Below are 26105 nucleotides of genomic sequence, written 5' to 3' on the forward strand. Positions count from 1 at the left end.
TTTGTTCCTGTTTTGAGTATGGAGCCTGGGACCTCACCACTGTGAGGAAAGTGTTTGCCATTTGATCCGTACAGTTCTAGTGATAGTCTGAGCTTAACTGGGTATTAGGTGGAAAGAGCTAGTATATGAAAGAAAAAAGTGGCCATCGGGGGAGGTGGGTTCACAAGTGGCCAAGGGTTAGCCTAGGCAAGGACACACTGATGCAGGAGACAGAGAAAAGGGAAGTCCTTAGGGATGACTAGATCACCATGGCTGGCTTTGATATCATCTCTAGCAATGGGGGTGGAAGAGGTATTGAGGAAAGGGAAATAGACCCTAAGGGAATGTCCAGTGCCTGTCTACAGAGATATGTCCACATTGTAGATGGAAGACCCTGCCTTCCTTATGGCCCTGGATGGATGGGAAGGATGTGACCGTTGCGGGAGGGACTCGAGGGAGAGAGAAGAAGATGCCATAGCAGGAATGTGATGGAAGAAGAGGATGGTGCGCCAGGCAAGGATGAGAATCTCCGTCATCTGTGTCCCTTTCAAAAGAGCTTCCTGGGTCTTCCTCCCTGGTGCTCTTTAACCCCATGGCGTTTTGCTTGGCTTTTTCCAGCACATTCCTGTCATCCTAGTATTATTTAAAAGATACTTTTAGAGTGTTTTGCCTGCATATGTATGTATGTGTGTATACACATATGTACCTATACATATATACATACACACATATGCATGCACATGCACACACACACACACATATACATACAGGGTATGTGTGCCTAGTGCCCAGTGTGGTCAGAAGAAGGCCCCTGAGACTGGAGTTAAGGATGGTTGTAAACCATCATGTGGGCTCTGGGAACTGACCCCAGGTCCTCTGCAGAGCAAGGACTGCTCTTAACTCCTGAATCATCTCTTTAGTCTCGATCCTGGCACCGTTAGTTGCTTTAGGCAATGATGAACAGCTGTTTACCATATCAGAGTCCAGAGCTAAGTCTCCTGGTGAGCGGATGCCTGCCTCTCCTCCTGGTCATCCACGTATTTCTCACCTTCCTTGGTGAGCATGGCTCTTAGAAGAAGGCACTGAACTGTGACTTCTGGCCCCCAGCCTCTTTTTCTGATATGTACCAGGATGTCATAAAGCCAGGGGTCTTCCTTCATTTGGGGGAGGCTTTCCCCCTGCCCAGTATTTTCCTATGAGCTCTGACCTGAAGGATAGAAGTTTTCTTGAGTGGGGGCCTTTGCTTTGCTTCAAGTTCCTAATCTGAACATTTACACCCTCATCTGTGCCCAGGTGTGTGCTCCTGCTACAGATGGGCAAGCTCTGAGGGGTGATTTACTGGGCTAGTAGGTGTGTCAGGGGTGATTGCCAAATAGCTGGGAGGAGGTTAGCTCCAAAAAGTATTTCAGTGGACAGTCTTGAGCAGAGCTGGTGGAGGCCGTGAATTCTCTGGGAAGCAGTTAAATGCTGTGCCTATGGACAGTCTTGGGCAGACCTGATGGAGGCCGTGCATTCTTTGAGAAGCAGTTAATGCTGTGCCTGTGGACAGTCTTGGGCAGACCTGGTGGTGGCCGTGCGTTCTCTGGGAAGCAGTTAAATACTATGCCTATGCCAGACAGCAACTCCCTAGAACAAGGGAACAGAAACAGTTTTGACCGGAACTACATCCGTGTGCTGGATGCAAATTTAGCTGCTTGGCTCTGTATGAGCTAAATATTTCTTCTCTTTTGTAGCAATTGCCTCGTAGTCTCGTAAATTCCTGTTCATGGAAGAGGCCATGAACAAAACATGAGCTTTACTTCCCCCCCACGTAATGGACATGTGACAGTATTCAAGCTTATTTTGTCTGCCTTAAGCCAGTAATTCTTGAAAGTCACAGTATGCAGCTGTGTGATTTCCCTGGGAACCGCCCTGCCCTCAGGTCAGTGCTGATTGGCCCAGAGGTAGACACCTGACCTAAGCCGGACCAATTGACGTTGTTCCCTGCGATCTTTTTTCATAATTTAAAATTTTAATTTTTAATAATTAAAATTCATGAATACTGTATATTTATATCCCTTAGCCCCCCTTCCCATGTTACTCCTACTCTCAAATTTATGACTTCTTCCATAATTATTTCTCTCTCACACCCTCACACCATAATGCTTCTACTTAGTGTTACTCATGCAAATGTTTACATTTAGGTCTGACCATCTGGGATGGGACGGCATGCCGGGGAACTCATCCTGGAGAAAGTAGAGTCTCCCCTCTGCAGCTCTTCATTCCCATCTGCATTGCATGTCAGCTGGTGTTGGCAATAGTCATGTGTAGGCATCAATCTCTGTCATAGCTAGAAGACACTATAGCAGCAAGTGTCCTGATCGTCTGGCCCTTGCGTGTTTCAGAGCCTAAGGTGTAGATAGGGGTTGTTGTAGTAGGAGCGGCAGGGCTGCGTCCCCGGCACCCAGCCGCCCGCATGGCTAGCTTATGCCCCGAAATAATTACACGGAAACTGTATTCTTTTAAACACTGCCTGGCCCATTAGTTCCGGCCTCTTATTGGCTAGCTCTTACATATTGATCTAACCCATTTCTAATATTCTGTGTAGTACCACGAGCTGGCTTACCAGGGAGAATCTTAACCTGCATCTGTCTGGAGTGGGAGAATCATGGCGACTCCTTACTCAGCTTCTTTCTCCCAGAATTCTGTTCTGTTTACTCCACCCACCTAAGGGCTGGTCTATAAATGGGCCTAGGCAGTTTCTTTATTATTTAACCAATGACCTTCCTCCATCATTTCCCCTTTTTCTGTTTAAACAAAAAAGGCTTTCATTTTAACATAGTAAAATTACATATAACAAAACAGTTATAAAGCAAGAATTACAGTTACAATACTTATATCTATTTTATCTTTTATCATAACAATGGAAAACTGTAACTATAACTAACCATTCTACAACTCCATCAAAGACTCCAGAAGGATATAATATTACCTAAGTAAACAAGAAATAAGAAACTTCAAACTTTAGAAATGACAGAGACATCTCGCTGCCTGGACAGTCACCCAAAGTTCCTCTGTACCGTTGGGGCATCCATCTTCAGCCTTCAGGCCCATAGTATCCAGCAGACATTTTCATGAAGCAGGAAATTCCAAAGACAGTTCAGTCACTTTCTGCTGTGTCCTGCAGAATGTCTCGTATACTCTTTCATGAATCAGGAACCCCGAAAGACCATCTCACCTTTAGGCAAGTTCAGCAGTCCTCTCTCTGTAGGTTCTTTGTGTCCAGTTTATGCAACAGTCCAGGCAAGAACAGTTTCCTGCCCAAATGGCTATCAAACTCCATAAGGAGCCTCTTCGGTGCCCATCTTCCTCTTGAAGTAGATTGGTGCTGCCAGGAGCAGACGTGTCTCATTATCATGAAAAGCCCTAAGTTATTAAAACATTTAAATGCCATATTCTGCAGTCTTTGAAAGATATGAAGAATGCCTATCTAGCTGAAATATATCTATGCACATCTAGAAAATCTAACTAACATGACTAAAAGCTTGACAATTATCGATGATTATCCATTAACAACCTATATACATTACATTTTTTAATGAACTATACAATCACAATACCTTAATCAAGATTAGAAATATGCATATACATATAACAAAATTGACCTTAAAATCCACACCAATGCAAATTATTCATATCTATATTATATCCCCCTTTAAATGTAAAAGAACATTTATAAACAATATTTGGGAACATGGGCGCAGTTTATTCTCTCCAAACTGCTTCCTGCTGAATGGGGGCGCTGTTATTCAGATCTTTTATGGTGTAACCTGTGTGTCAGGGTCATCTCGGTTGGCAGTTGAATGAAATAATTTTCTGAAGATGTTCACAGCAACCTTTCAGGAGGGCGTGGTCTATCATACCATATCGGGATAGACGCAATCCAAAGAGTCTCATCCTCTGTGAAAACAAAAGAAGACCCTCTCCAAAGCATCATATCCTTAGATCCATATTCCGAAATCATAATACCCTTGTATCCATTTTGGTTTAGCTTGGCAGCCCATATAATGAAATGTCTCTCTGCAGTTAGCTCCTTTACAGTCAAAAATTTTAAAGAAAACACAATAATACAAAGAATCCAGACTCTCTGTGAATTTTCCATTTTTACGTGGCTTATTTTTCTTTATTTCTTTTAATCTATAACTATCTGTACTCTGTCTCTTTAAAGACTTTATCCCCCTTTTTTAAGGGCATTAACTTTATTCTCTCTATATATATATATTTTTTTTTTCTCTCTCAAGCCTACGTACATTCATCCAACACTGTGACCCATAGAGGTCTTTTATGTCTGAATCTGTTTTATTGTGAATCTGTAATTTTTTTTTTTCAGGAGCATTTCTTAAAATGTTAAGCAGTTCTTAAAAACTTAAGTTGCACCATGTAGGGGTAATATGGTACCACCTGTGTCCGGCTCAGTCTAAACCTTAACTGCGCTGTTATTATGGTAATTACGGTAGTTCCTGCCTGAGACCAGCACAGTTTAGTATGGCGGAGTTGAGCCGCTCCTGCCTCAGAGCCATTTGGTGCCCCTGAGCCACACACAGTTCCAGGCACACAGCAGTCCACATTGCCATCAAGCAAGCCTTAGTAGCACTTTACTCCAAATGATCCATTCAAAGACTCTGTCTCCCGCAGGAGCCAGACAGAGATTGCGATGGCGGTGCAGCCCAGAAAGCCGGCATTTTAAAACAGCCAGTTTTTTCCTGCTGCTGAGTCAGGACAATTTCTTTGCCGCACGCAACCCACAAACAGCAAAAAGCTGTCTTAAATTCTCTCTTTCTCCTTTTTAAGCCCTCTCAGGTTTTACATGGAGTTCATTAGCACGTTGGGTGCCACTCTGTTGTAATAGGAGCGGCAGGGCTGCGTCCCCGGCACCCAGCCGCCCGCATGGCTAGCTTATGCCCCGAAATAATTACACGGAAACTGTATTCTTTTAAACACTGCCTGGCCCATTAGTTCCGGCCTCTTATTGGCTAGCTCTTACATATTGATCTAACCCATTTCTAATATTCTGTGTAGTACCACGAGCTGGCTTACCAGGGAGAATCTTAACCTGCATCTGTCTGGAGTGGGAGAATCATGGCGACTCCTTACTCGGCTTCTTTCTCCCAGAATTCTGTTCTGTTTACTCCACCCACCTAAGGGCTGGTCTATAAATGGGCCTAGGCAGTTTCTTTATTATTTAACCAATGACCTTCCTCCATCAAGGGGTTGGGTTGTAGCTGAACTGAGTAGGCCCAGCCCCTGGAATATTTCCTGTGAATACCAGGAAGTTTACAGTTCTTGTCTCCGGTGTCTAAGCTATTCGTAGGAAAAGTGCTAAGTTGGCAATGTCATGGCTTTGCTGTATGAAGGAAACTCGCCGCAGATAAGAATGATGCCAGCAAATAGAAGTGGGGGTGGGGTGGGGTGGAGGATGTTTCCTGTCAGGGCCGGAGGTGCCAGTCCCAGGGCTAAGTCCAGCTCTTGCCTTGCCCACCACATGGTGCCGGAGCTCTGAAGCCTCAGAAACCCCTCTTTTCATTTTCATTTAAACTTCTGAAATGGAGCTGGTATCTTCAGGTGGGTTTGGTTCAGGGAGACCCCAAAAGCTGGTTGAAAATCTTGATGGTTGGGAATTCAATAGTACTTCCCTCAGCTCATACTGGTGTGTAGCCCCACATACACCCCACTCTCTGTGGCGTGAAACTACAGGCACTATCTAAAGGCAACTACCCAGACACTGCAGATACGCAGACTTCCTCTCGCTGGGAATGCCTGCCCTCAACAGAGCTTTCCCGAGGTGAATCCCTTCTTCATACACAGTGGTGCTCTGGGTCTTACCTCTTCTTTCTTTTTCTTTATTTTGTGTGTGCACGTGCACACACACGCACACACTCATATATGTGAATGTTTTGCCTGCATGTGTGTATGTACACCACACACTTGTTTAGTGTCTGTGAAGTCTGGAAGATGATACTGGATCCCCTATAACTGTAGTTACAGGCAGTTATGAGCTGCCATGTGGGCTCTTAGAGACTACTGAACAATCTCTCTAGCCTCTTCCTGTTGTTTAAGGAGATTTGTTTTGCTGCGCAGCTAACTCCCACTTTCTCCCAACTCACCCTGGATAGCAGAGAATCATCTGCAGTCCACTGGCGACCTCAGAACTAGTGGCAGGCACGTCCAGTTGAGTATAGGCAGTTCAAGACAAGTGAAAAAGTAAACTCTTTAGTGTTTCTCAGATGATATGGCATCCAAGATGGTAAAGTAATGCCATTTTTCTGTTTTCCCAGGACCTAGCCCCGTCCATTATAGCAGGTAGTGGTAGATGATTAATTGAATGAGAATTATATCCCCATGTTATAAATGATGCTTAGATGAGCAAAAGAAGGAGTGAGATGCAGAGCTGGGTCCAAGGCGTTAGTTCTTCAGGCTGCTTGCCTGAGATTCACTCCGGAAAGTTTGGGTCACCATAGAAGACACCACCAGCAGCACCACCAGCAGCACCAGCACCAGCAGCACCAGCACCAGCAGTGCCCATCTCTGGGTTCTCTCTTGTGGCCTGCTCATACGCATGCAGTAATGCCTGGCAGAGCACCCTGTTCCGGAAGCTAGTGTTAATACACCCCTACAGGCAGGCTTCACATGTAAGCACAAGTGAGTGTTATTTTGAGGCTGCCTTTTCAGAAAGCCGCGTCAGTTGAGGTGACAAAAATGGGAAGGGCTATGCGTACGTGATAAAATATTCACCGTAAAAACTCATGTAAACTGTGCAGCCCAGAACAGCAGTTTTTGCGCCGGTCCTGACATACACAGATTGTAGCTCTGTTTGCAGATTTCTGGTGTGCATCATGGTCCCCAACAGGAGCCATGATTTTGAGGAGGGTTAGAGTGGACTGTAGTCTGCCTAAAGAGTATTTGGGGTGTATCATATGCCTTAGACACTTTCCATCATTTTGTACTTCTAAATTTTAAAATCCTGTGTCTGGATATGTGTCTGTGTGGGGGTGTGTACATGAGTGTAGGTACCTGATGAAGCCAGAAGAGCACATTGGATCACATGGAGCTGTAGTTTCAGGTGTGGGTACTGGGACCCAAACTCGAGTCATCTGTAAGAGGGGTGCATCCCTTACCCACTGAGCCATACCTCCAGCCCCCATCATTTGCCGTTTTCTATGACGAGTCATTCTCCATAGCAACTGTGCCAGGTGGAACTTTCAGTCACCACAGAAAAGTCACTTCCAGATATGCACCTTCCAGTAATAAGTCACTAGTGAATGTTCTTATTTGAGTTAATTTTATAGCCACATATGGCTAGGAGCTATCATATTGGATACAACATCTCTTTTAATGTTTTTTTTTAACAGTGAGTGTTGATTTTCTTTGTTAAACAGCTGTTGTCATAAAGATAGATACTCTTATAATTTGTTGGAAATAAGTCTACCAACTATAGCTGTAACTTCCCTTGATAAGTATGGAGCACTTCTCAACATACAGTGGCAAGTTTGTTAGCTGGGTGGAAGCAAGCACCAAAGCCCTCAGGCCTCACCAGCCTCTAGGTCCTGGAGTCAGTGTATAAGACTCAGCCATCAATCCTTCAGCTGATTAGTTGAGGCCCATTGCGGTGTGGAACTGACCTACTTTAGGGAAAGTCAGCTGATTGTGGGTGTCAATCATACCTTTAAATTACCCTTTTAGCAGTATTTGGGTTAGCATGATACTTTGCCAAGCAACTGATCACCATAGTATGTATGGACAGGTTGACACAAACTGTGGCACCTCCCTTGTTGGGTTCAGATGGCAGCTTTGAGACCCTGTAGCTGGTGCCCATCTGTCTGTGTGAGCAGAGGCTATGTGTCTCTCTCCCACATTACCCACAGCTGTTAGGACTTAGGAAGTAAGCCTGGAGCATGCCTTGGTTCTCAGCGGTTTCACAGTGGCTGGTACATGTACGCAAACACAGATACCCATTCTAAAACAGAAGAAACCACTAGTCCATTTTAGATGTTCTGGGAATGGTATATGTGCGTGCGTGCGTGCGTGCGTGTGTGTGTGTAATAAAAGTGATTCCTTGGTAGTGTAACCAAAGTTGATTTTGCTTTTATAATGAGTTAAGACTCTTACAAATTATAATGAAATTTCAGAAGACACCTTTTGTCAGACATCCTGCTTCCGTTACCATGGAGTTTATTCTAACACGATAGAAAGTGTTGGATTAAGTTCAACACTTGTCTCAGTCCAAATGTTGGTACTTAGCTCTTGATGCCTACCCAGAAATTTCAAGTGGTCCCTGAAGGCAGCAGAGGCAAGGATAGGGCTGGCACGAGTGTACTTGAAGTCGCACTGGCATCAGGCACATGGCATCTCAGCAGAGGCTGCATAGTGTGAGTGAGAGAAAGACTTCCTGTGGAGGTTCAAGGTGTTCAGGGTGAGTTCGCATTGCTTCTGAGCTCTGGGAAGTCTGTCGGGCTTCCTCTGCTGTAAGGACTTGTTTGGAGGCCTAATAGGATGCATGCAGATGCACTCCGTAGACGAGTTATACAGTGTTAATTGATGTTTTGCCTCATTACGGTTGTTATTGTGCATGTGATAGTCTGGAGCCCCGCAGCCGAGGTGACCAGGTTACTGACGACTTCATACTGATTTGCTCTCAGGCGCCTGGAGACTGTAGCAAGGCATGAAGTTCTCATGATGTCCAGCTGTAGTTGGAGGACGGTGACCTTGGCTGTATGCAGCAGGGGAGGGATGAGTCTGGCAGGATGTGTAGGTCTGGCAGAATGTATGTGTAGGTAGGCAGGAAAGGGAGGAACCGAGGAAGGAGAGACCCATGTCTCTAGATTGAGAGCACAGTGGGCGGTGGTCCAGCAGCGCTACTGCTCAGATTGCAAGGACAGTCAGGACTAAAGGCACAAATGTGGGGTAATTAACGTGATCAGTGCTGCAACTACAGGACTAGAGTCACCCGGCTAGAGTGGGACTGATGAGAGCTGGTGGCCCTGGATGAACCGCGATCAATAGCAACAATGCTTGTCATTAGTATGCACTTGAGACTTGTTCTGAAAAGGTGTTGTATAATCAGATAACTGACAGACAGGACTCTGATTAGCCACAGAGTTGGTCAGACGATTTTCTGAGAAAGAGAAATGGAAGTGTCTGCATGGGGAATGGGAGACAGGAGATCAGGGTTCCTAGGACCAAAAAAAAAAAAAAGTATTTCTTTTTATTTTTAATTATGTGTCATGTCTATGGGTATGTGTGGGTGAGTGCAGGTACCTGTGGAGGCCAAAAGAGGGCATCGGTCCCTGAAACTGGAGTTATAGATGGTTTAAATTCTTATGGTTGGGTGCTGGGGACTGAGTCCGGGTCCTCTGCAAGAGCAGTATGTGCTCTTAACCACAGGCCCATAAAGATTACTGATCTTTATGAAAAGGAAATGCAGTCTTCTGGCTGACAAGATGGCTTATTCTTTCTGGGCAGCCTGCACTGAGCCCTTGGGAAGTATCCCACGGCCTCATCATTCCACAGGAGTCCACCTGTGAATGGGTGCCCGAGCTGCAGTTACACAGGAGATGCTTCATTGTCCCAGGAGGTGGATTCCTAGGGGGCTTCGGATGGAGGGAGCATTTCACTCCAGCAACCCCAGAAAGGGGCGCGAGCTTGCAGTACTGTGTTAGGGTGCATGCTTGCAGTACCGTGTCAGGGCACGTGCTTGCAGTACCATGTCAGGGTGTGTGCTTACAGTACCATGTGGAGGCGTGTGCTTGCAGTACCGTATCAGGACGTGTGCTTGCAGTACCGTGTTAGGGTGCATGCTTGCAGTACCATGTGGAGGCGTGTGCTTGCAGTACCGTGTCAGGACGTGTGCTTGCAGTACCGTGTTAGGGTGCATGCTTGCAGTACCATGTGGAGGCGTGTGCTTGCAGTACCGTGTCAGGACGTGTGCTTGCAGTACCGTGTTAGGGTGCATGCTTGCAGTACCATGTCAGGGTGTGTGCTTACAGTACCATGTGGAGGCGTGTGCTTGCAGTGCTGTGTCAGGGCGTGTGCTTGCAGTACCGTGTTAGGGTGCATGCTTGCAGTACCATGTCAGGGTGTGTGCTTACAGTACCATGTGGAGGCGTGTGCTTGCAGTACCGTGTCAGGACGTGTGCTTGCAGTACTGTTTTGGGGTGCGTGCTTGCAGTACCGTGTTGGGGTACGTGATTAAAGTACCATGTTGGGGCGTGTGCTTGCAGTACCATGACGGGGTGCGTGTTTGCAGTACCATGAGGTGGCACATTAAATCATAACTGATGTTAGAGATAAAAGATGATTTAAAGAAACCTTGTGTTTTTCCCCCTAGACTCTACCCTTTGCTTCCACAGTTACCAGAGTGGGAGTGTCAGGGATGTGCTGCCAGTGTGTGGATATGAGCCTCTACTGAGGCATGTGGGGTGCTCTACTGAGGCATGTGGGGTGCTCTACTGAGGCATGTGGGTTGCTCTACTGAGGCATGTGGGGTGAGACTCTACTGAGGCATGTGGGGTGCTCTACTGAGGCATGCGGGGTGCTCTACTGAGGCATGCGGGGTGCTCTACTGAGGCATGTGGGGTGCTCTACTGAGGCATGTGGGGTGAGACTCTACTGAGGCATGTGGGGTGCTCTACTGAGGCATGTGGGGTGCTCTACTGAGGCATGTGGGGTGAGACTCTACTGAGGCATGTGGGGTGTTCCAGCCTTGTGCTTTCTGGCTGCTCCTGGATGCTCATGTCATGTTTCAGAAAAAATTTCAAGTTTCTGTATCACATCAGGCTGTTACCCATCTTCAGACCTCTGCAGTGGGTAATTTTTTTCTTGCCTTTGATGTAGATTTTTTTTTTACCTTCCTTCCCTCAAATATGTGGTAAACTTCTGTTTATTCTTCAAAGCCTTTCGCAGATTTAGTTTTGGAGTAGATTATATGAAGCGTAACATTGTAAAAATTAAACCAGCCTTTAATGCTTTCAGGAATGGCTTCTTCAGTTCTCCCACAATCCATACCTCAGTCCCGTTCTATTATATAATGACAGCTCAATGCTCACAGTCCTGATCTCCTCCTTCCCTCCCTGCCTGCCTCCCACGTCCCCCAGTGTGTGTGTGTGTGTGTGTGTGTGTGTGTGTGTGTGTGTTGGAGATGATGTCTCACTATGTATCCTAGGCTAGCCTTGGAAACTTTGTGTAACCCAAGTTGGCCTCAAACTTGTAATCCTCCTGCCTCAGCTTCACTAGTGCTGATCAGAGTGTGCTGATCTGGGCCAGTAGAGAGAATGAGTAGATGGTTGTTGAATTCCAGAACAGGAAGTGTAGTCCACCACCATCTCATTCTCAGAGAGCTCACCCGGGAGGAAGGGCATACTCGTACGCATTGAACATGGCTCCCCACTGGACTCTCACTCCATCACTGCAGACATAGCAGTACAGAATACCCCAGGCTAGTGCAGAGGGCCTTACAGCACAGAAGCAAGGCTGTCCTGGGCCACACCTCCAAATTGCTGACTCAGTAGGTCTGTAGCATCTGAGAATTCACACTACTCACATGTTACCAGGGCATACTGGTGCCGGCGGACTTGACTCTGAGAACACAGGATAAATGCAGCCCAGAGTAGTTCAGGGCACAAGAGTCTGGGGTTAGCAGGCACTGAGTGCAGAACCCTCTCCCTTTCTACTGATGACCCTAGCAGTGACATTTGTCTGGCCTAAGAGTCCAGCAGTCATACTGGACACCAGAACCTTTGCTATGCCCTGATCTGCACACTCTCCTTACGTTGTCTGCTACTCTGTTCTCCCGTTTGTAAACACCACTGAGGCACTGAAAGTCTGAACCACCCACAATTTCCTGTCCCACCGAGGAACAGGTCTGGGGCTCCCTGCTTAGTCTTTCTAAAAGTCTTCAAGCCCTGCCGTGGCCATGGCTCCTGTGTGGACTTGTATTAAGAAAAGCCGTTTTCTCTGGCAGAGCAGTAGGCCCAGTAGGCTTTCTCTTTTTCCCATTTTGTCTGGAAGCTCAGAGCTACGGCTTGTGAGCAGCTGCTGTCCTTAGCTGAAGCCCCCTCATTCTTGTGATTGCCGCCTCGTTCTTTTCTTTCGAAAGCTTGCTGCCTGTCTTTCAGAAGCTTGCAAGAATAATTTCAAAACTAGGTGAATATCATGGATTAATGATTGAAAAGAGGGACTTTTGGGTTTCCCCCCTCTCCTCATGGCCTTTGAAGAGTGATTTGAGCCTGCCGAGGGCCTGTGGGTGAACACATTCATAGTAGTGATGGTGTGTACACCTCTGTGTGTGCGCGTGCGCGCGCACAAGGGTGTCCTTCTAGAACAGCTAACATTGGATAGACTGGGGCCTTGTAGAAAAAAAAGAGTTAAAGTAAGCTAGTGAGTCGGGCGTCCCTCCCCCACTTCCTAGCCACCCTGATGTGAGCTGCCCCCTGTTACAAGGGACTAAAACCTCAGACCTCATCAGACAGGATCAGTTGCCTGTCTTCCTCAAGTTGCTCCCCTCAGGTTTTTGTTTATAGAGCAAGGCCGATTCACTCAGTACACGGAGCACAGATGTGTACGGAGACAAGCCTGAGAGGGGCCCGCTTGGTCTCATGTCTGCTTTGACCCAGGCCTGGCTTTGAACTCTGGCTCTCCACTGCACACTTACGACGCTCCACCCCTCAGCCTCGTTTTCCTCGTCTAAAATGGAGACTACGATGAAACCAAACAGCCGTGTAGTCGCCACTGCAGGGTGCAGCACACGGCAGGCCCAACAGTAGGTCCACTACTGTTACTGCTCTGTCTGGCACAGGCTACAGTTTATTCAAAACAAAACCCCAGAAAACTGGAGTGTACGCCTGCAACTGCAGTAGAAGTTTTTCTAGACTTTTCTGTGTGCAACAAGATGACCCCAGGTAACCCAGGAGAGTTGGGATGAGGAGGGCTCGGAGGTCACTCCTCCAGTATCCCCATGCTGGAACTTTTTTCTGATTTTTCATGATAGCTGATGGCTGCAGAACCTCAGTTTCTGAGATGGTCCACTTAGCGGTCATAGACTAACACCTCAGTGGCTCCCAGGCCATCCTCCTTGTTCATTGGTCACACAGCTTAAGCATCCTTGCTGGGGGGCTCTCTGGAAGTCCCCCTTCTACTTTGGGCTGATTTGCCTGGTTTCGTTACTGTTACTTTCAGTTTTTCTTTTGGTGTTCTTCCTACTAAATTCAGCTGCTTGGGGCCATTTCCATGGAGAGGTCCTATGTCACAAGACACCTCCTTTGGGCTCTGGGAGTTAGGGAAATAGCTGCTGGTTCCTTACGTGAACGGGTGCATATTGGGGCTTGGGGAGTCAATGGCCCGCTTCTAGTTATGGGTCAGAGATGGTCTGGGGGTGCCGTGGCTTCCTTCAGACCCAAGAAAGCAGCACTGGGAAGGATGCCCATGAGATTCCCCACCTTAGGCCTCTGCCTAAACTACCGTCTACAATGGAGGCTCTTTGGAGCGTGTGCTGCCCCCAGGCAGCGAGAGGATGCTGTGTGGCCCTGCAGTTTGTCCTCTAGCCTTGTAGGCAGGAAGCCGGTGATGGAGTAGAAAGTATGACTTGCCGCAGGACTTCCTCTTTCCACTTCTCTTTGTCTGAGCTCATTCTCTCAGATCCCCTTCCCAGCCTCGTACAAAATTAAAGTAAAAGGTTCTGGGAGCTGATCAGCTGGTAACGTGCCTTCCACAAAAACATGAGGACCTGGGTTTGGATCCACAGAACTCATGCTACAGGTCTACTGCTGGGGTGCTGGGGAGAGACGGGGGTGTCTGGAGCTGTGGATCCCTGGAGCCTAGACGAGCAGATGAGTTTCAAAAAATAAATATGGAGAGCAGCTAAGGAAAGACTTTTGATATTGACCTCTGGCCTCTATACTCACATGCACACATGTGTACCCATATGTCATACAAATACACCAAAAAGGAATCGGTGGCTCCTTCCTATAATGCCAGCTCTGGGGAAGCATGCTCAGGAGGAACTTTAGACCAAGGCCAGCCAATACTACACAGTGGCACGCTGTCTCAGAAATAAAAACATAAGGGTAGAGATGGCTGAGCAGAAAGACCACTTGCTGCTCTTGCAGAGAACCTGAGTGTTCAGATCCCAGCATCTGTCTCTATCAGGCAGCTCACAGCTATCTGTAACATGGCATGTACACGTGCATGTGTACAGGCACGCACACACACACACAGCACATGCTTCCATAACCAAATGCTTGTCAGGTGGTGGTGGTGCACATTTTTAATCCCAGCACTCAGGAGGCAGAGGCAGACAGATCTCTGTGAGTTCAAGTCAGCCTGGTCTACAGAGCAAGTTCCAGGACAGGTTCCAAAGCTACACAGAGAAACCCTTTCTCGAGAAACACAACAAAGAATCCAACAACGCTTAAGTTTTCCAACAGTGACCCACCAGCACGACTTACCCGTCCAGGCCTCTGCAGCCTGGTGGTCCTTGTGTTTACACTAGGAATGCGCAGAGACCTAGTGCCTGGCCATGCCCGTGTCCTATTTACAACACTTCCTTCTTTTCCTTTGTCCTCCAGGTACAGGAAGCTGCAAGTCGGGGCTTGAAGTTCGTTGGTGCGGTGCCTCAGTACCAGTCCTCTGCGAACTCCACAGGCAGCAGCCGATCAGTTCCTGTTGCCAACAGTGCTGTGGATGCCAGGGATGGGAAACACACCTTTGGGGACCATGCATCCTTAGAAAACGATACCCCAAAGGATATGGATGCCGCCACTGCCAGAGTGAACCAAAGACCAGAGCCCAGCCCAGGCTCCACAGGGGAGGTGCCTAGTGCCCAGCAGCCTGGCATTCCCACTCCCTCAGAAGAGACAGAGGCTGATGAGTTTCCTCTGCGGGAGTTGAGCCCAGCACTGGATGGACCAGACAGTGACCCCTCAAAGGGACATGAAGATCTGCTCTCAAGGAGTAAGTGTCAGCGCCAGGAGTTTTGACCTGCATCAACAGACCAAGGGCTTTTTAGTCCTTCCCAGAGCCTAGGGAGAGAGAAGTTGCACTACTATGTAGACACAGCAGTCCGTTGAACAAGAGAAAGTCTATCTGGGCTGCATAGCTGCTTATTTCCCTGCAGCAGTTGTGGATCATGGGAGGAACAAAGCCCGTGAGAGTGCCTTACAGGGACTCCCAAAGTGGTTTACATGAAATAGTCTCATGCCATGCTGCCATGTGCCAGGTACTTCTCCGCCCTCACAGAGGCAGCATTTGTGGGCCACTCTCCAATGAGCTTGGACATTCCACTTCTGAATGTCTGCCTAAAACAAGAGTGCATGAAAGCTGTGGAGGGCACACCATGCAAGAGTGGTGTGCTGCTTGCTAGGATGCAAACATCCAGATTGCAGGGAGTGTATCCAGTTGACAGATGGGCACCATGGAGAAAATGCTCCATCAGACAGAGGCTACCAGTCTGGGATTTCTTTGTCGGTGGTAATGGCCGTTGCATTGATGACATCATGTAACAGCACAGGTGTAATAGCCAACATTTATTAGTACTTCCTGTGCCGGTCTTATGATTCAGGACTTACCACTTGCAACTGGGAGATGGCACACCTAGCATGGGACCACAGGCGGGGTTGAAACCATCCTTGACACCTGTCTGCTGGGTCTTCCCTGTGTAATACGATAGGGTGGTAAGATTTCCTGAAGCCTTCGGTGGTTTTCATAGTCTCAGTTCTCTACTTTTGGCTGGAAGCCACATCCATTGAGTGAGGTCCTTATGCTAGCAATGGGGTCTCTTTGGCTTTTGGGAGGTGGCCGTGAGTTGTCTGATAATAGAATACACACAGAGCCTCATGAGGGCATCTGCTTAGACCTTTCTGTACCGTGTCTCCAGTGATCATTGCTGCTGTACTAACTAGTGCTTGAAGTTGGCCTCTTGCAAGTGATAAGGGTGTGTGGAGAGTAGGGAAATGGTTTCTTTGACCACATCAGAACTTCTTGAGAAGAAAATTACTAGACAGTCAGTTCCGAGATCTAATTGCAGCGTCACTCCAAAGGAGAGACTGGGGTGCCTCAATTCTGAGATGTAGTGGAGCTATCATTCAGTTAAGACCTTGCTCCTTGGTAAGAGCTGTTCATACGATTTTTCATTCCACCCTGATGGTAGCTCATACTTAGATCCCATGCAAAGCTCCTGAGAAACTCCACGGGGCTGGGGACTGTGCGTGCTGAATTCTGGGAAGGAGGAACGGTGTCTATGGAACCATGAGGAACATGAGGGCACAGGTCAGGCATGAACCCCAGGAGCAAGGGATGGAAGCCATGTAAGAAAAGCAGCACCATGGGTAAGAAGCCAGTGTCTGTGCACACCTTCTATCTAGGTCCGGACACATGTCCTACCTTGTTCTATAAAGGGACTGTAGCTTCCTTTAAAGGCTCAATGTGTGCTTGGTACTAAGGACTTCCCTGCCTAAGCTGCTATTCAGGGCCCTGGCTCCACGGTGTCACCCTCACAGAATCTGACCTTAAGGAGAAAGGAGGCCATGGATCCTGAGAGTCTGTCAGGAGTGCAGAGATCCCTGTGTCATGGAACCCACCTTTGTCCTAGACCCCAAGTCTCTTTGCTTTCTAAGGTCAACCCTTGACCCTGGGAGGCCTCTCCTAAGACCCTTCTCAGATGTCCAGTGCCCTGATTCTTCCTGTGGCTCCTTGCCTCCCTCTGCGACCAGGATTTCCTATGGCTGAGTATGGGAACCTCTCCCTCACAGCCAGAGTGCATGGCCTGCAGCCCCAGGGCTGTGTCCTCTCCTGCATCCTCCTCTCCTGCATCCTCAGGGCCGTGTCCTCTCCTTCAGCTTCTCCTACATCCTCAGGGCCGTGTCCTCTCCTGCAGCCCCCCAGGACCGTGTCCTCTCCTGCAGCCTCAGGGCTGTGTCCTCTCCTGCATCCTCAGGACCGTGTCCTCTCCTGCATCCTCAGGACCGTGTCCTCTCCTGCAGCCCCAGGGCTTTGTCCTCTCCTGCATCCTCATGACTGTGTCCTCTCTTGCATCCTCAGGACCGTGTCCTCTCCTGCATCCTCAGAGCCATGCCCTTTCCTGCATCCTTAGGGCTGTGTCCTCTCCTGCAGCCTCAGGACTGTGTTCTCGCCTGCATCCTCAAGGCCGTGTCCTCTCCTGCATCCTCAGGACCGTGTCCTCTCCTGCATCCTCAGGGCTGTGTCCTCTCCTGCAGCCTCAGACCCTTTGGGAAGTGGCAGGTTAATGCATCACAGAGGCCTCAGCCCAACTGTGAGTGGGAGTGGGATTTCCTACCGATGAGAGGCAAATGCTTGGGCCTCAAAGCCCATTTTAGTCCCCAGATAGGCAGCTACTTCCAGCTGCACATACAGCCCGGGGCCCTGCTCCCCGGATAAGCAGTTACCTCCCGCTGCACATACAGCCCGGGCCCTGCCTTGCAAACAGCTCACAGACCGTCTTGTCCCCTCGCTGGCTTATTCTGTTAGTTGATAAACACGAGTTACTAGCGGAGGGCACTGGTCCAGTTTTCCCATGTGTTGTCTCAATCGCTCCTCACCACAACTGTGACAGGAGATGGCTACTGTGACGCCCATGCTGTAGATAAGGCAAGTTCCCTTCCTGAAGGCTGGACACCGAGGACCCTTTCTCCAGAGGTCATAGCCCTTGCCTGACCCCAGCTTCTCTCCTGAACCTTTTCCTGTGGAGTTTAGCTAATTTCTTCCCTGAGGCCTATGTTCACTGTCCTGTCTTGGAAACATCCACGCAGCACCCAGCACCAGCCTGCCATCCCATACCCTCCTCAGCTTTCCTTTTGCCTTCTGTCAGTCCACCCCCACCCCTCTAAGGGTTTCTGCCAGGTGGGCAACTACAGCAAGACAATTCAGAAAGAATTTCGATGCCCCCTCCCGGTACCTCCCCCTCCTCTGTTAATTGCTTCCTATGTAGGAGTCAGTTAGGAGTGGATCCAGTCAGGGACAGTTCACAGTGGACTTTCACGAGCTGTAGGAAGAGCAGGTGAACTGACCCATCCATACATCATGGTCCAGGAGTTATAGGGCAAGCTGGTGAGCTGACCCATCCCTGCATTGTGGTCCAGGAGTCATAGGGAGAGCAGGTAGGCTGACCCCATCCCTGCGTTGTGGTCCAGGAGCCATACACTTCTTGTTCTTCTTGCTCATTGACTTGTATTTCTCATCTGGGAACTTCCTGTTGTTATGAGATCCCTGTGAAATACAACCCAAGTACCCCTAGCAACACCTTTGCTCAAGAAGCAAGAACCGTCTGGGTGTGCCAGCCAGATTGGGAGTGAGATGCCAGTCAGAGCGGGGGTGGGGTGTCAGTCGCCTTTCTAACTGAGAGGGCTCTTTTCAGTGGCCTTCTAGGCACTCCTCCTGATGTCCCCAACTGTGGTCAGCAGCTTCTACTTTGTGTTCTAGTATGTTAACCACTTACTAGATTTGGGCATGAGCCCATTGCTTGAGAGGTTTGAAAGCTTCTGGGTTCTACCACTCACTGCTGGGATTCTGAGTGATGCACCTGATTCTGTTAGGCACAGAACTTCCTGCGGACGTTGAGAGTTAGGTGTGGTGGGAGGGTCACACCTTGGTGGTACCTGTGTCTGGGTCTCCTTCAGCATGTGTGACTTCATTACCATTGACTGGTAATGCACTTTGCTCTGTGTCCTTTGCTGTCGTGTCAGGTGGCCTGTGCTGGCACCCATGGCTGAGTAGCAGCCTTGGTGGCATATTCCCACCACAGCACCAAGAGCCTTACCGTAAGAGAAGGTTTTCATCTCAGTTCCCCGCCCCCCCAGCCCATGACCTGAGCCACCTGCAGTTCCCACCCAGCTAAGTCTGATTCTTCCAGTTCAGCTGGCTCCCCCAAGTCGGGCTTTTGATGACCACAATTCAGATTCAGTTCTCAATTCTGTTTCTTCCAAACTAGAACTCTCCTTGGAAGCTGAAATCCAACCAGCCCGTGTGGCTCATTGACGTATTCCAGCTCTCTGGTTCCGTAACTGCAGACTAGCAAGCTGCAGGTTTCCGTCTGAACTATAGAGCTCAGCACTCAAGCCCCGGGGTGGGACTCAGAACTGCAAGCCTTTCCTTTGCCTGCTTCCCTACAGACAGGCAAGGACCATCAGCCTGTGATTGGCCAGTCCCAGCCGGGCTCTCCGTGTCCTTCATTTATCCTGCTCAGGTCAATCTCAAGCATGTGAGGCAACAACCATGGCACAGGGACTTTGGTGCGCGTAAGAATCCTAACTGAGGTGTGACGAGGCCCCGCAGGGAAGGAGGACAGACAGTCTGATGCTCTCCGGACTCTCTGCTAGCCTGGTCCTTCAGTCATTCTCAGAAACAGGCCTTCCTTTGGGATTCTCCCACATCTGGAAAACGCTCCAGCTGAGGTCAGGGTAGACTTATAGAGCAGGTAAGGAAATTTAAGCAAACCCGAGGCTCCTCTTCAGAATCCGGTCCCTGCTCACTTAAGAAGTGGACTGGAGTTTGGGGGACATGAGAACTTGACAGCACATCATTTTTGGACAGTTTCTCTTGGTTGGTTTCCATGTGAATGGAGGAGCTGACTGAAAGGGTTGTGTGTCTGAGATCAGGTCTCTCCCAGTATCATCACTGCACTTCTTGGGCTCCTCACGCAGCATCTCCCTTTCCTTCCTGAAAAAAATGTATGTCTCTAGCTTTAGTCCTGCCTCCTGGCGGGGGGGGGGGGGGATGGAGCCTCCTGGAGGGGGTGGAGCCTCCTGGAGGGTTGGAACCTCCTGGGGAGGATAGAGCCTCTTGGGGGGGATGGAGCCTCCTGGGGGGAAGGAACCTCCTGTGGGGGATGGAGCCTCCTGGGGGGGAGGAGCCTCCTAGGGAGGATGGAGCCTCCTGGGGGGGTGGAACCTCCTGGGAGGGATGGAGCTCCTGGGGAGGATGGAGCCTCCTGTGGGGGAGCCTCCTGAGGAGGATGGAGCCTCCTGGGGTGGGGGTGGAACCTCCTGGGAGGGATGGAGCCTGGGGGGGATGGAGCCTCCTGGGGGGGAGCCTCCTGGGGAGGATGGAGCCTCCTGGGGGGGTGGAACCTCCTGGGAGGGATGGAGCCTCCTGGTGGGGGGATGGAGCCTCCTGGTGAGGATGGAGCCTTCTGGGGGGGATGGATGGAGCTTCCTGGGGGGGGGATGGAGCCTCCTGCTGAGAATGGAGCCTCCTGGGGGAGATGGAGCCTCCTGGGGGGGGGATGGAGCCTTCTGGGGGAGGATGGAGCCTCCTGGGGGGGATGGAGCCTCCTGGGGGGGATGGAGCCTCCTGGGGGGGATGGAGCCTCCTGGGAAGGATGGAGCCTCCTGGGAAGGATGGAGCCTGGAGAGCCTAGATGCTGCCTTGTCTGGCATTCCCCCCTCCCTCCTCCACCACCCCAGCCTTCTCTCTTCTCATTTCAGCCTTGTTCCTTTTCTGTTTCATTATGCATTGGGAAGTGTGGTGTTTTTATTGCACCATGTGAGTGGGGATGGCCCTTCTGTGTGTTCAAGAACTAGCAGGTGTAACTTCAACCAAATTCTCACTTCTCCCAATGCAGCAGCTCTGAGTTCTTGCTCAGACTGCATTTGTGCTTAACTGTAACCACCTATAGGGCCTGTTTTGTGGACTAAACCTGCGGGCAGTTCTGGCCAGTAGTGTTTCACTTGACTTTCAGTCCAAGCAGATGGGTGTCTCAGTTGTTTTGTCCCTAATGGATGCACCTGAGGTGAGGTCTGCCAGTGACCCTGGGTCCCTGATGAGGCCCCAGCTGCCGTGTGCTAACCTGCTCTTTAATACGGCCTTCATTTATTTCATCTACTTTCCATCCTCCTCCTCTCTCTCTCTCTCTCTCTCTCTTTCTCTCTCTCTCTCTCTCTCTGTCTCTCTGTCTCAGTACTCCTTGTCCTGTAGGGTGTGCAGAATGTGCAGTGATAGCCAATTTTGGGGGTTTTGAATGAGTGAATTACTAAGTATACAGCAAGCCAAAATAATAACACACACACACAAATAGGTGGTAGGTAGACAGACAGACAGACAGACAGACAGACAGACGGACAGCAAAACACCATTAGGCCAAATGCTTACACCATCAAGCAGAAATCAGTGGAGGAAGTTGAGTCACGCAGCCAGAGTCCCAACCGAGCTTCCTCCCCATGGCTGAACTGGCCCTCACTCCTGTTGCGGACATTTTCCTGTATTGGGATAAACAACAGTAACATCTGATAAAGTTGCATTCTGGCTTCTCTCCAGCACAGTGTTTTCACTCTTGAGCTGTATTGCTGTTCTTTCCTCTCTGTCACTAAGTTGGGAGGAGAGCCCATTCCCAGACAATGTTCTTGGAGGACACTTGACACAGGCATGCTTTGGTGTGAAACAGGGACAGGCAGACCCACCTCAAGAGCTAGCTTCTCTGTTAAGTTCAAACAACCTGTGAAAATATGAGATATATTACAATAATATCAGAGGTTCAGATGGGGTTCTTCTTAGCAGCCTTTATTGAAGACACCTAGTCACCCAGCTTATTCCTGCCCTATCCTCAATCCCTGGTCGTTTCCACATCTCCAGCTGCCTCCCACCATCACGGCATAGTCTAATGATTTGGATCTGCATGCACCAGGACCTAATTTCTGGTACAGTTACGGCATCTTGGGTCAGGCAGGTGGACTGAAAAGGTAGTTGGCTTGGTAGTTGTATACAATCAAATGGCAGTTTCCAAAGCTAGGCACATCTCTGTTGGATGGAATAGCTTGATGAAACTCTCAGTCAGTTCAGCTGTTTATAACAGCAGTTTTATGACTTAGGGACCATACAAGTGCTTGACTAGAGGGGGGGGGGATTTCCTTTGTTCTAGAATGAGTCTCCTACATGATAAACTTTTCAGGGGTCACAGGGATGAATGTGTTTGCTGCTCTTACCTTCTTGCCCTGCATGGCAGTAGAGCAAGCAGGAATGGTTTACCTCTGTGGTCAAGAAGAAAACTCTCTTGTTAAATCCTTTTATTTAAATGAAGGAAAATTAGCCAGTTTAAAAAAATAATCTGTGTATGTGGAGTTGGACCCCTGGATAAGAGTACTTGCTGTACAAGCATGCAACTTGAGTTTGGTCCCTAGAATCCAAGTAAAAAGCCAGGTATGGCTAGGCATGCGTGTAAAGCACCATTGCAGGGTCGAACGGGCAGAGTCTGGGAGTTTGCTGGTCATGCAGTCTAACCCAACTGACAAGCTTAGCCAGTGACGGCATCTCGAGGCAATTGGCAAAAAGGAGCAAAGGACACACACACACGCTCACACACACACACGTTCACACACACGCTCACACACACACGTTCACACACATGCTCTCACACACGCGCTCACACACACACACATGCTCTCACACACGCGCTCACACACACACTTGCTCACACACACACACTCACACATGCTCACACACACACACACGCTAGTACTTAGATACCACCCAAGTGTTACAGTCCTGAAGCGTGGGAGCCTACATCCCGGAGTAGTGCAGGCGTTCCCTGTCGGGAGCACACACATGATTTGTCCTTCTCCCTAATGCCAACCGTTCTTTGTGGCCTTTATGCTTTCTGTTTGAGAGGTGGCAGGATTTTCATATCGCCTCAAATGATGTCTTTGGCAACCAGTGCATATTCCCAGCCAGCCTGTGGAAGTAAAGCCTTCTAAGCTGGGCCAGCTCTGATCGCCTGGGTAAATGAATGGTACAGAAATTGGCTCTCCAGCGAAGATTGAAATTCCAGGTATTTGCTCCTGGCAGCAGTTCCCGCTAACCGTGGCCGGCAGCGTGAACAGCAGGAGCAAATCAGTGGCCAGGGGTGGTGGTGGTGATTATTGATTTCTGGGCTACAAATGAAAGAGCGGAGAGCTCCTAGCTTCACACCCAGGGCCTGCCTGGCTGATTGAGCTGACCCGCTATTCTAGGCAGGAACCCCATTTACTGGAACATGTTTATTTTTACATATCAATGTACTTGATGTACTTGATTGAGTATTATGGGTTTGGCCCCAGGAAACTCTCCTGCAGTTTATAAATATCAAGTTCAGGGATGTTAAAAGCTTCCTGGAATTAGAGAAGTGGTTTTCTTTTTGTGAATCTCCTTTTTTTTTTTTTTTTTTTTGTTTTTTTGTTTTTACAACTATTACATTTACTTTGCAAACACTTATGTACGCATTTCTAGAAATATACTTCCAGATGCTTAACAATGCAAATTAATTCCAATAGCAGTCATCTATTATATCCCGTGTTCAGAACCTAGTCCCACTCAAATGCATAAGGTGGGTTCAGTCTCCAGAACCACCGAAACTGAGCATAGCATAATCAGTTTGAGTTTAGCCTGGGCCGCATGAAACCCCATCTCAAAACAAAACACACCACAGCCTCCATCCAAGCGCGCTTTTGAGTTCCTTGTCCCTTGGAGCAACTTCAGTTGCTGCTAGGAATGGAGTTTTATTATCTGGCAGGAGTGTGGCACCAAGGATTCACAGCTGCTGCCATTTCTCAGGCTCCGGGGAGATGATGCCACTGAACCCAGTTTAGCAGATTCGTGCTGTGGGCTAACTTTTCCCTTCTCCTTCCTTTTTACAAATCCCCACAGAAATGGAGATCTTCGCCTTTTTCAACAGACCGAAGGGCCCGCAGAAGTGTCGGCAGTACTATCCTGTCACCATCCCCCTCCAGGTCTCCAGGAACGGCCGGACAGTGAACAGTCTGGATGCCAGCTGGCTGGAGCACATGAATGATCACTTCCGAAAAGGTGGTGTGCTGGTGAACGCCATCTTCCACCTTGGCATGGCCAACGGTACGGACTGCCCCACAGCCCATTCTAGTCCTGTGACCCTCCCCTTTCCATCACCTTCCACCAGAAAAACTGCATGGTTAATGCACACACAGCCAGCGTTTGATTTCTGATTAACATATCTCAAACAGATCTCATAAAGTGACCTGGTGTCCTCTCAGGTGAAGGTCATGGTTTTGCCTCACTGATGGTAACCTGTATCTTCATGGCTTTTGAAGGTATGACTGCCTGGAACTGTTAATTGCCCCCCTCAGATCATGGCCCTCCAGAAGTGCCAGCTGTCTGTAGACACCATTTAGTCTGAGGTAGCAACAACAGCACCGTGGAGCAGATGGCAGGCAATGGTGGCAGCGCCTGGCCCCAGTAGCTGCACTGGGGCACAAGCCTCCTGAATCTCAAGTGCTCAGTACTGTGCCCCAGAAGTGGGCTCATCATTGGGGCTTTGTGAGTGGAATAGCACCCGTGATGTCAACTTTGGAGGCAGAGGGAAAGTCTGTCCACAGCGCTAAAGGGTTTTGAGCCTAGAAAGGTTTGGGGTTAACATGGTGGTGAATGGAGTCACTTTCAGAGACAAGGAAGCAGTTTGGAGTGTGGGGCTGGCTAGCCTGCCAGCGTGCGTATGTCCTGAGGGTTGTGAGTCCACAGGACTCCTAAGAAAGTGAGATGGAGCACAGAACTTGTAGATCCCCGCAGAACCTGTCGGGCTTCTGACGGCAGGTGTGATGGCATGTAGCTTCTCGGGCATTAGCAGGGCCAGGAGTGGAGTCTGCATCCTTTGTTATTTGTGCAGAGCCAAACAAGCATTCTTAGGATAGAGATTGTGTTGTTCTGAATGTGTGGGCTCAGGCAAGTCTTAATTTTGGATGCGGGGTCCCTGCCATTCCTTTGTGACTATCAGTGATACTGTCAACAGGTTATTATAGCAGCAGCAGATGGTGAACAAGAGAATGACATTAAATGACTGAGTGACCTAGGAAAGCATCTAGAAAATGCTGCCCAGTAGAACTTTCTCTGATGGTAGAATGTTCTGGATTGTTCCATCCCCAGCCACCAGCCGTCTTGGGCACCTATGACCTAGAAACTGAATTTTTCAATTTATTTCACTTTCATTCATTTATATTTGAATAGCTATGTGATTTAAGAACGCAGTTTTAAGGACACATGTTGGTAACTTCCATACCCCAGCAGCAGATCTAGTAACCCCTTGGTATGCAAGAAGCCCTCTTGTTGGCTCCAGTGTCCACTGAAGGCAGGGGTTGTCACGGCTGTTTGGAGGGGCACGGTGACACCAGTAGCAGGAGGTACGTGAAGTATGTGTTCCCAGTCCAGTTTATCAGTCCTGGGGATGCCAGAGAGGACCCCTCAACTCCTGCTTTTGTAGGGACCCTGGCACTTAGATTGGCTCAATAGCTGTTCTTTTCTGTTGTCTGGGCGAGCAGGCAAGCTTTCCATTTCTCCTCAGCAAACCTCTGACTAATTGTACTAACATCTGAAAGATGCACAGCTGGTAGCAGCTGCTTAGGAGCTGCTGGGTAACTGTTTTTCTTTTCTTAGCAAAACTCGGGTATCAAAAGGATTGTCTTTGGCCCCATCATCTGAGCCCAAGAGAGAACACCGTGCAGGCTCCCAGAGCTGCTGATTGTGTCCTAATGATGGCTTGAAAGATGAAAGCTGAGCCCGCCTCTCAGCTCTTCCCTCACCCGGCTCGCCAAGCCTGTATCACAGAGCACAGGGATTTGCCGGGGCTTTAGGTTGGCCTCCCACTTGCAAAATGCTGTCACTGCCTCCCTTGGCTTTAGTTGCATCAAAGGAGAGTTTTCCGTCTTTGAAGACAAATTGTCAAGTGTGCCCTGTGACCACAGTCCCTGCAACCCACACCGCTGCAGTGGAGGCTGCCCGGCAGTGCTGTGAACGCCTGGGGCCGTACTCACTGGCAGGAAACTCAGGCTTGAAACCTGCCTTTCACCTGTGCCTTCTGTGCACAGAGGGGTAGGGTGGCCTTGGTGGCTTAGTGATGAGGCTGACTCTGCTCTAAGAATGAAGGTCTCCACGGGCCAGGGAAGAAACAGGCACCTGACCTTTTCCCAGAATTAAAAAGAAAAGACTTGCTGAGCATCCTTGCCAATAACCTGGCGGGGGGAAAGCCAATCTGTCATGACTTCTAAATGGGTATTTACAATTCTGTTCAAAAATATTTTCCACGGAGCTATAAAATTAGTAAAAGCTTTGTCCTGCAAACAAGGTCCGGCCTCAGTGGAGACACTCAG

The 26105-nt window shown here is 49.0% G+C and overlaps 1 protein-coding gene across 2 annotated transcripts in view; it reads left to right on the forward strand.

Annotated features, from left to right (window-relative positions):
- The window catches only part of Rftn1 (raftlin, lipid raft linker 1), a 196310-nt gene that overhangs the window by 125147 nt on the left and 45058 nt on the right, over positions 1-26105 (forward strand). For both annotated transcript variants that reach the window (XM_057752062.1, XM_057752061.1), the window contains exons 5-6: positions 14577-14961; positions 23638-23841. In XM_057752062.1, the coding sequence (XP_057608045.1) occupies positions 14577-14961; positions 23638-23841 (589 nt within the window). The remainder of the gene's footprint in view (positions 1-14576; positions 14962-23637; positions 23842-26105) is intronic.

The sequence above is a fragment of the Chionomys nivalis genome, chromosome 19, assembly GCF_950005125.1.
Source record: "Chionomys nivalis chromosome 19, mChiNiv1.1, whole genome shotgun sequence".
NCBI classification, from domain to species: domain Eukaryota; kingdom Metazoa; phylum Chordata; class Mammalia; order Rodentia; family Cricetidae; genus Chionomys; species Chionomys nivalis.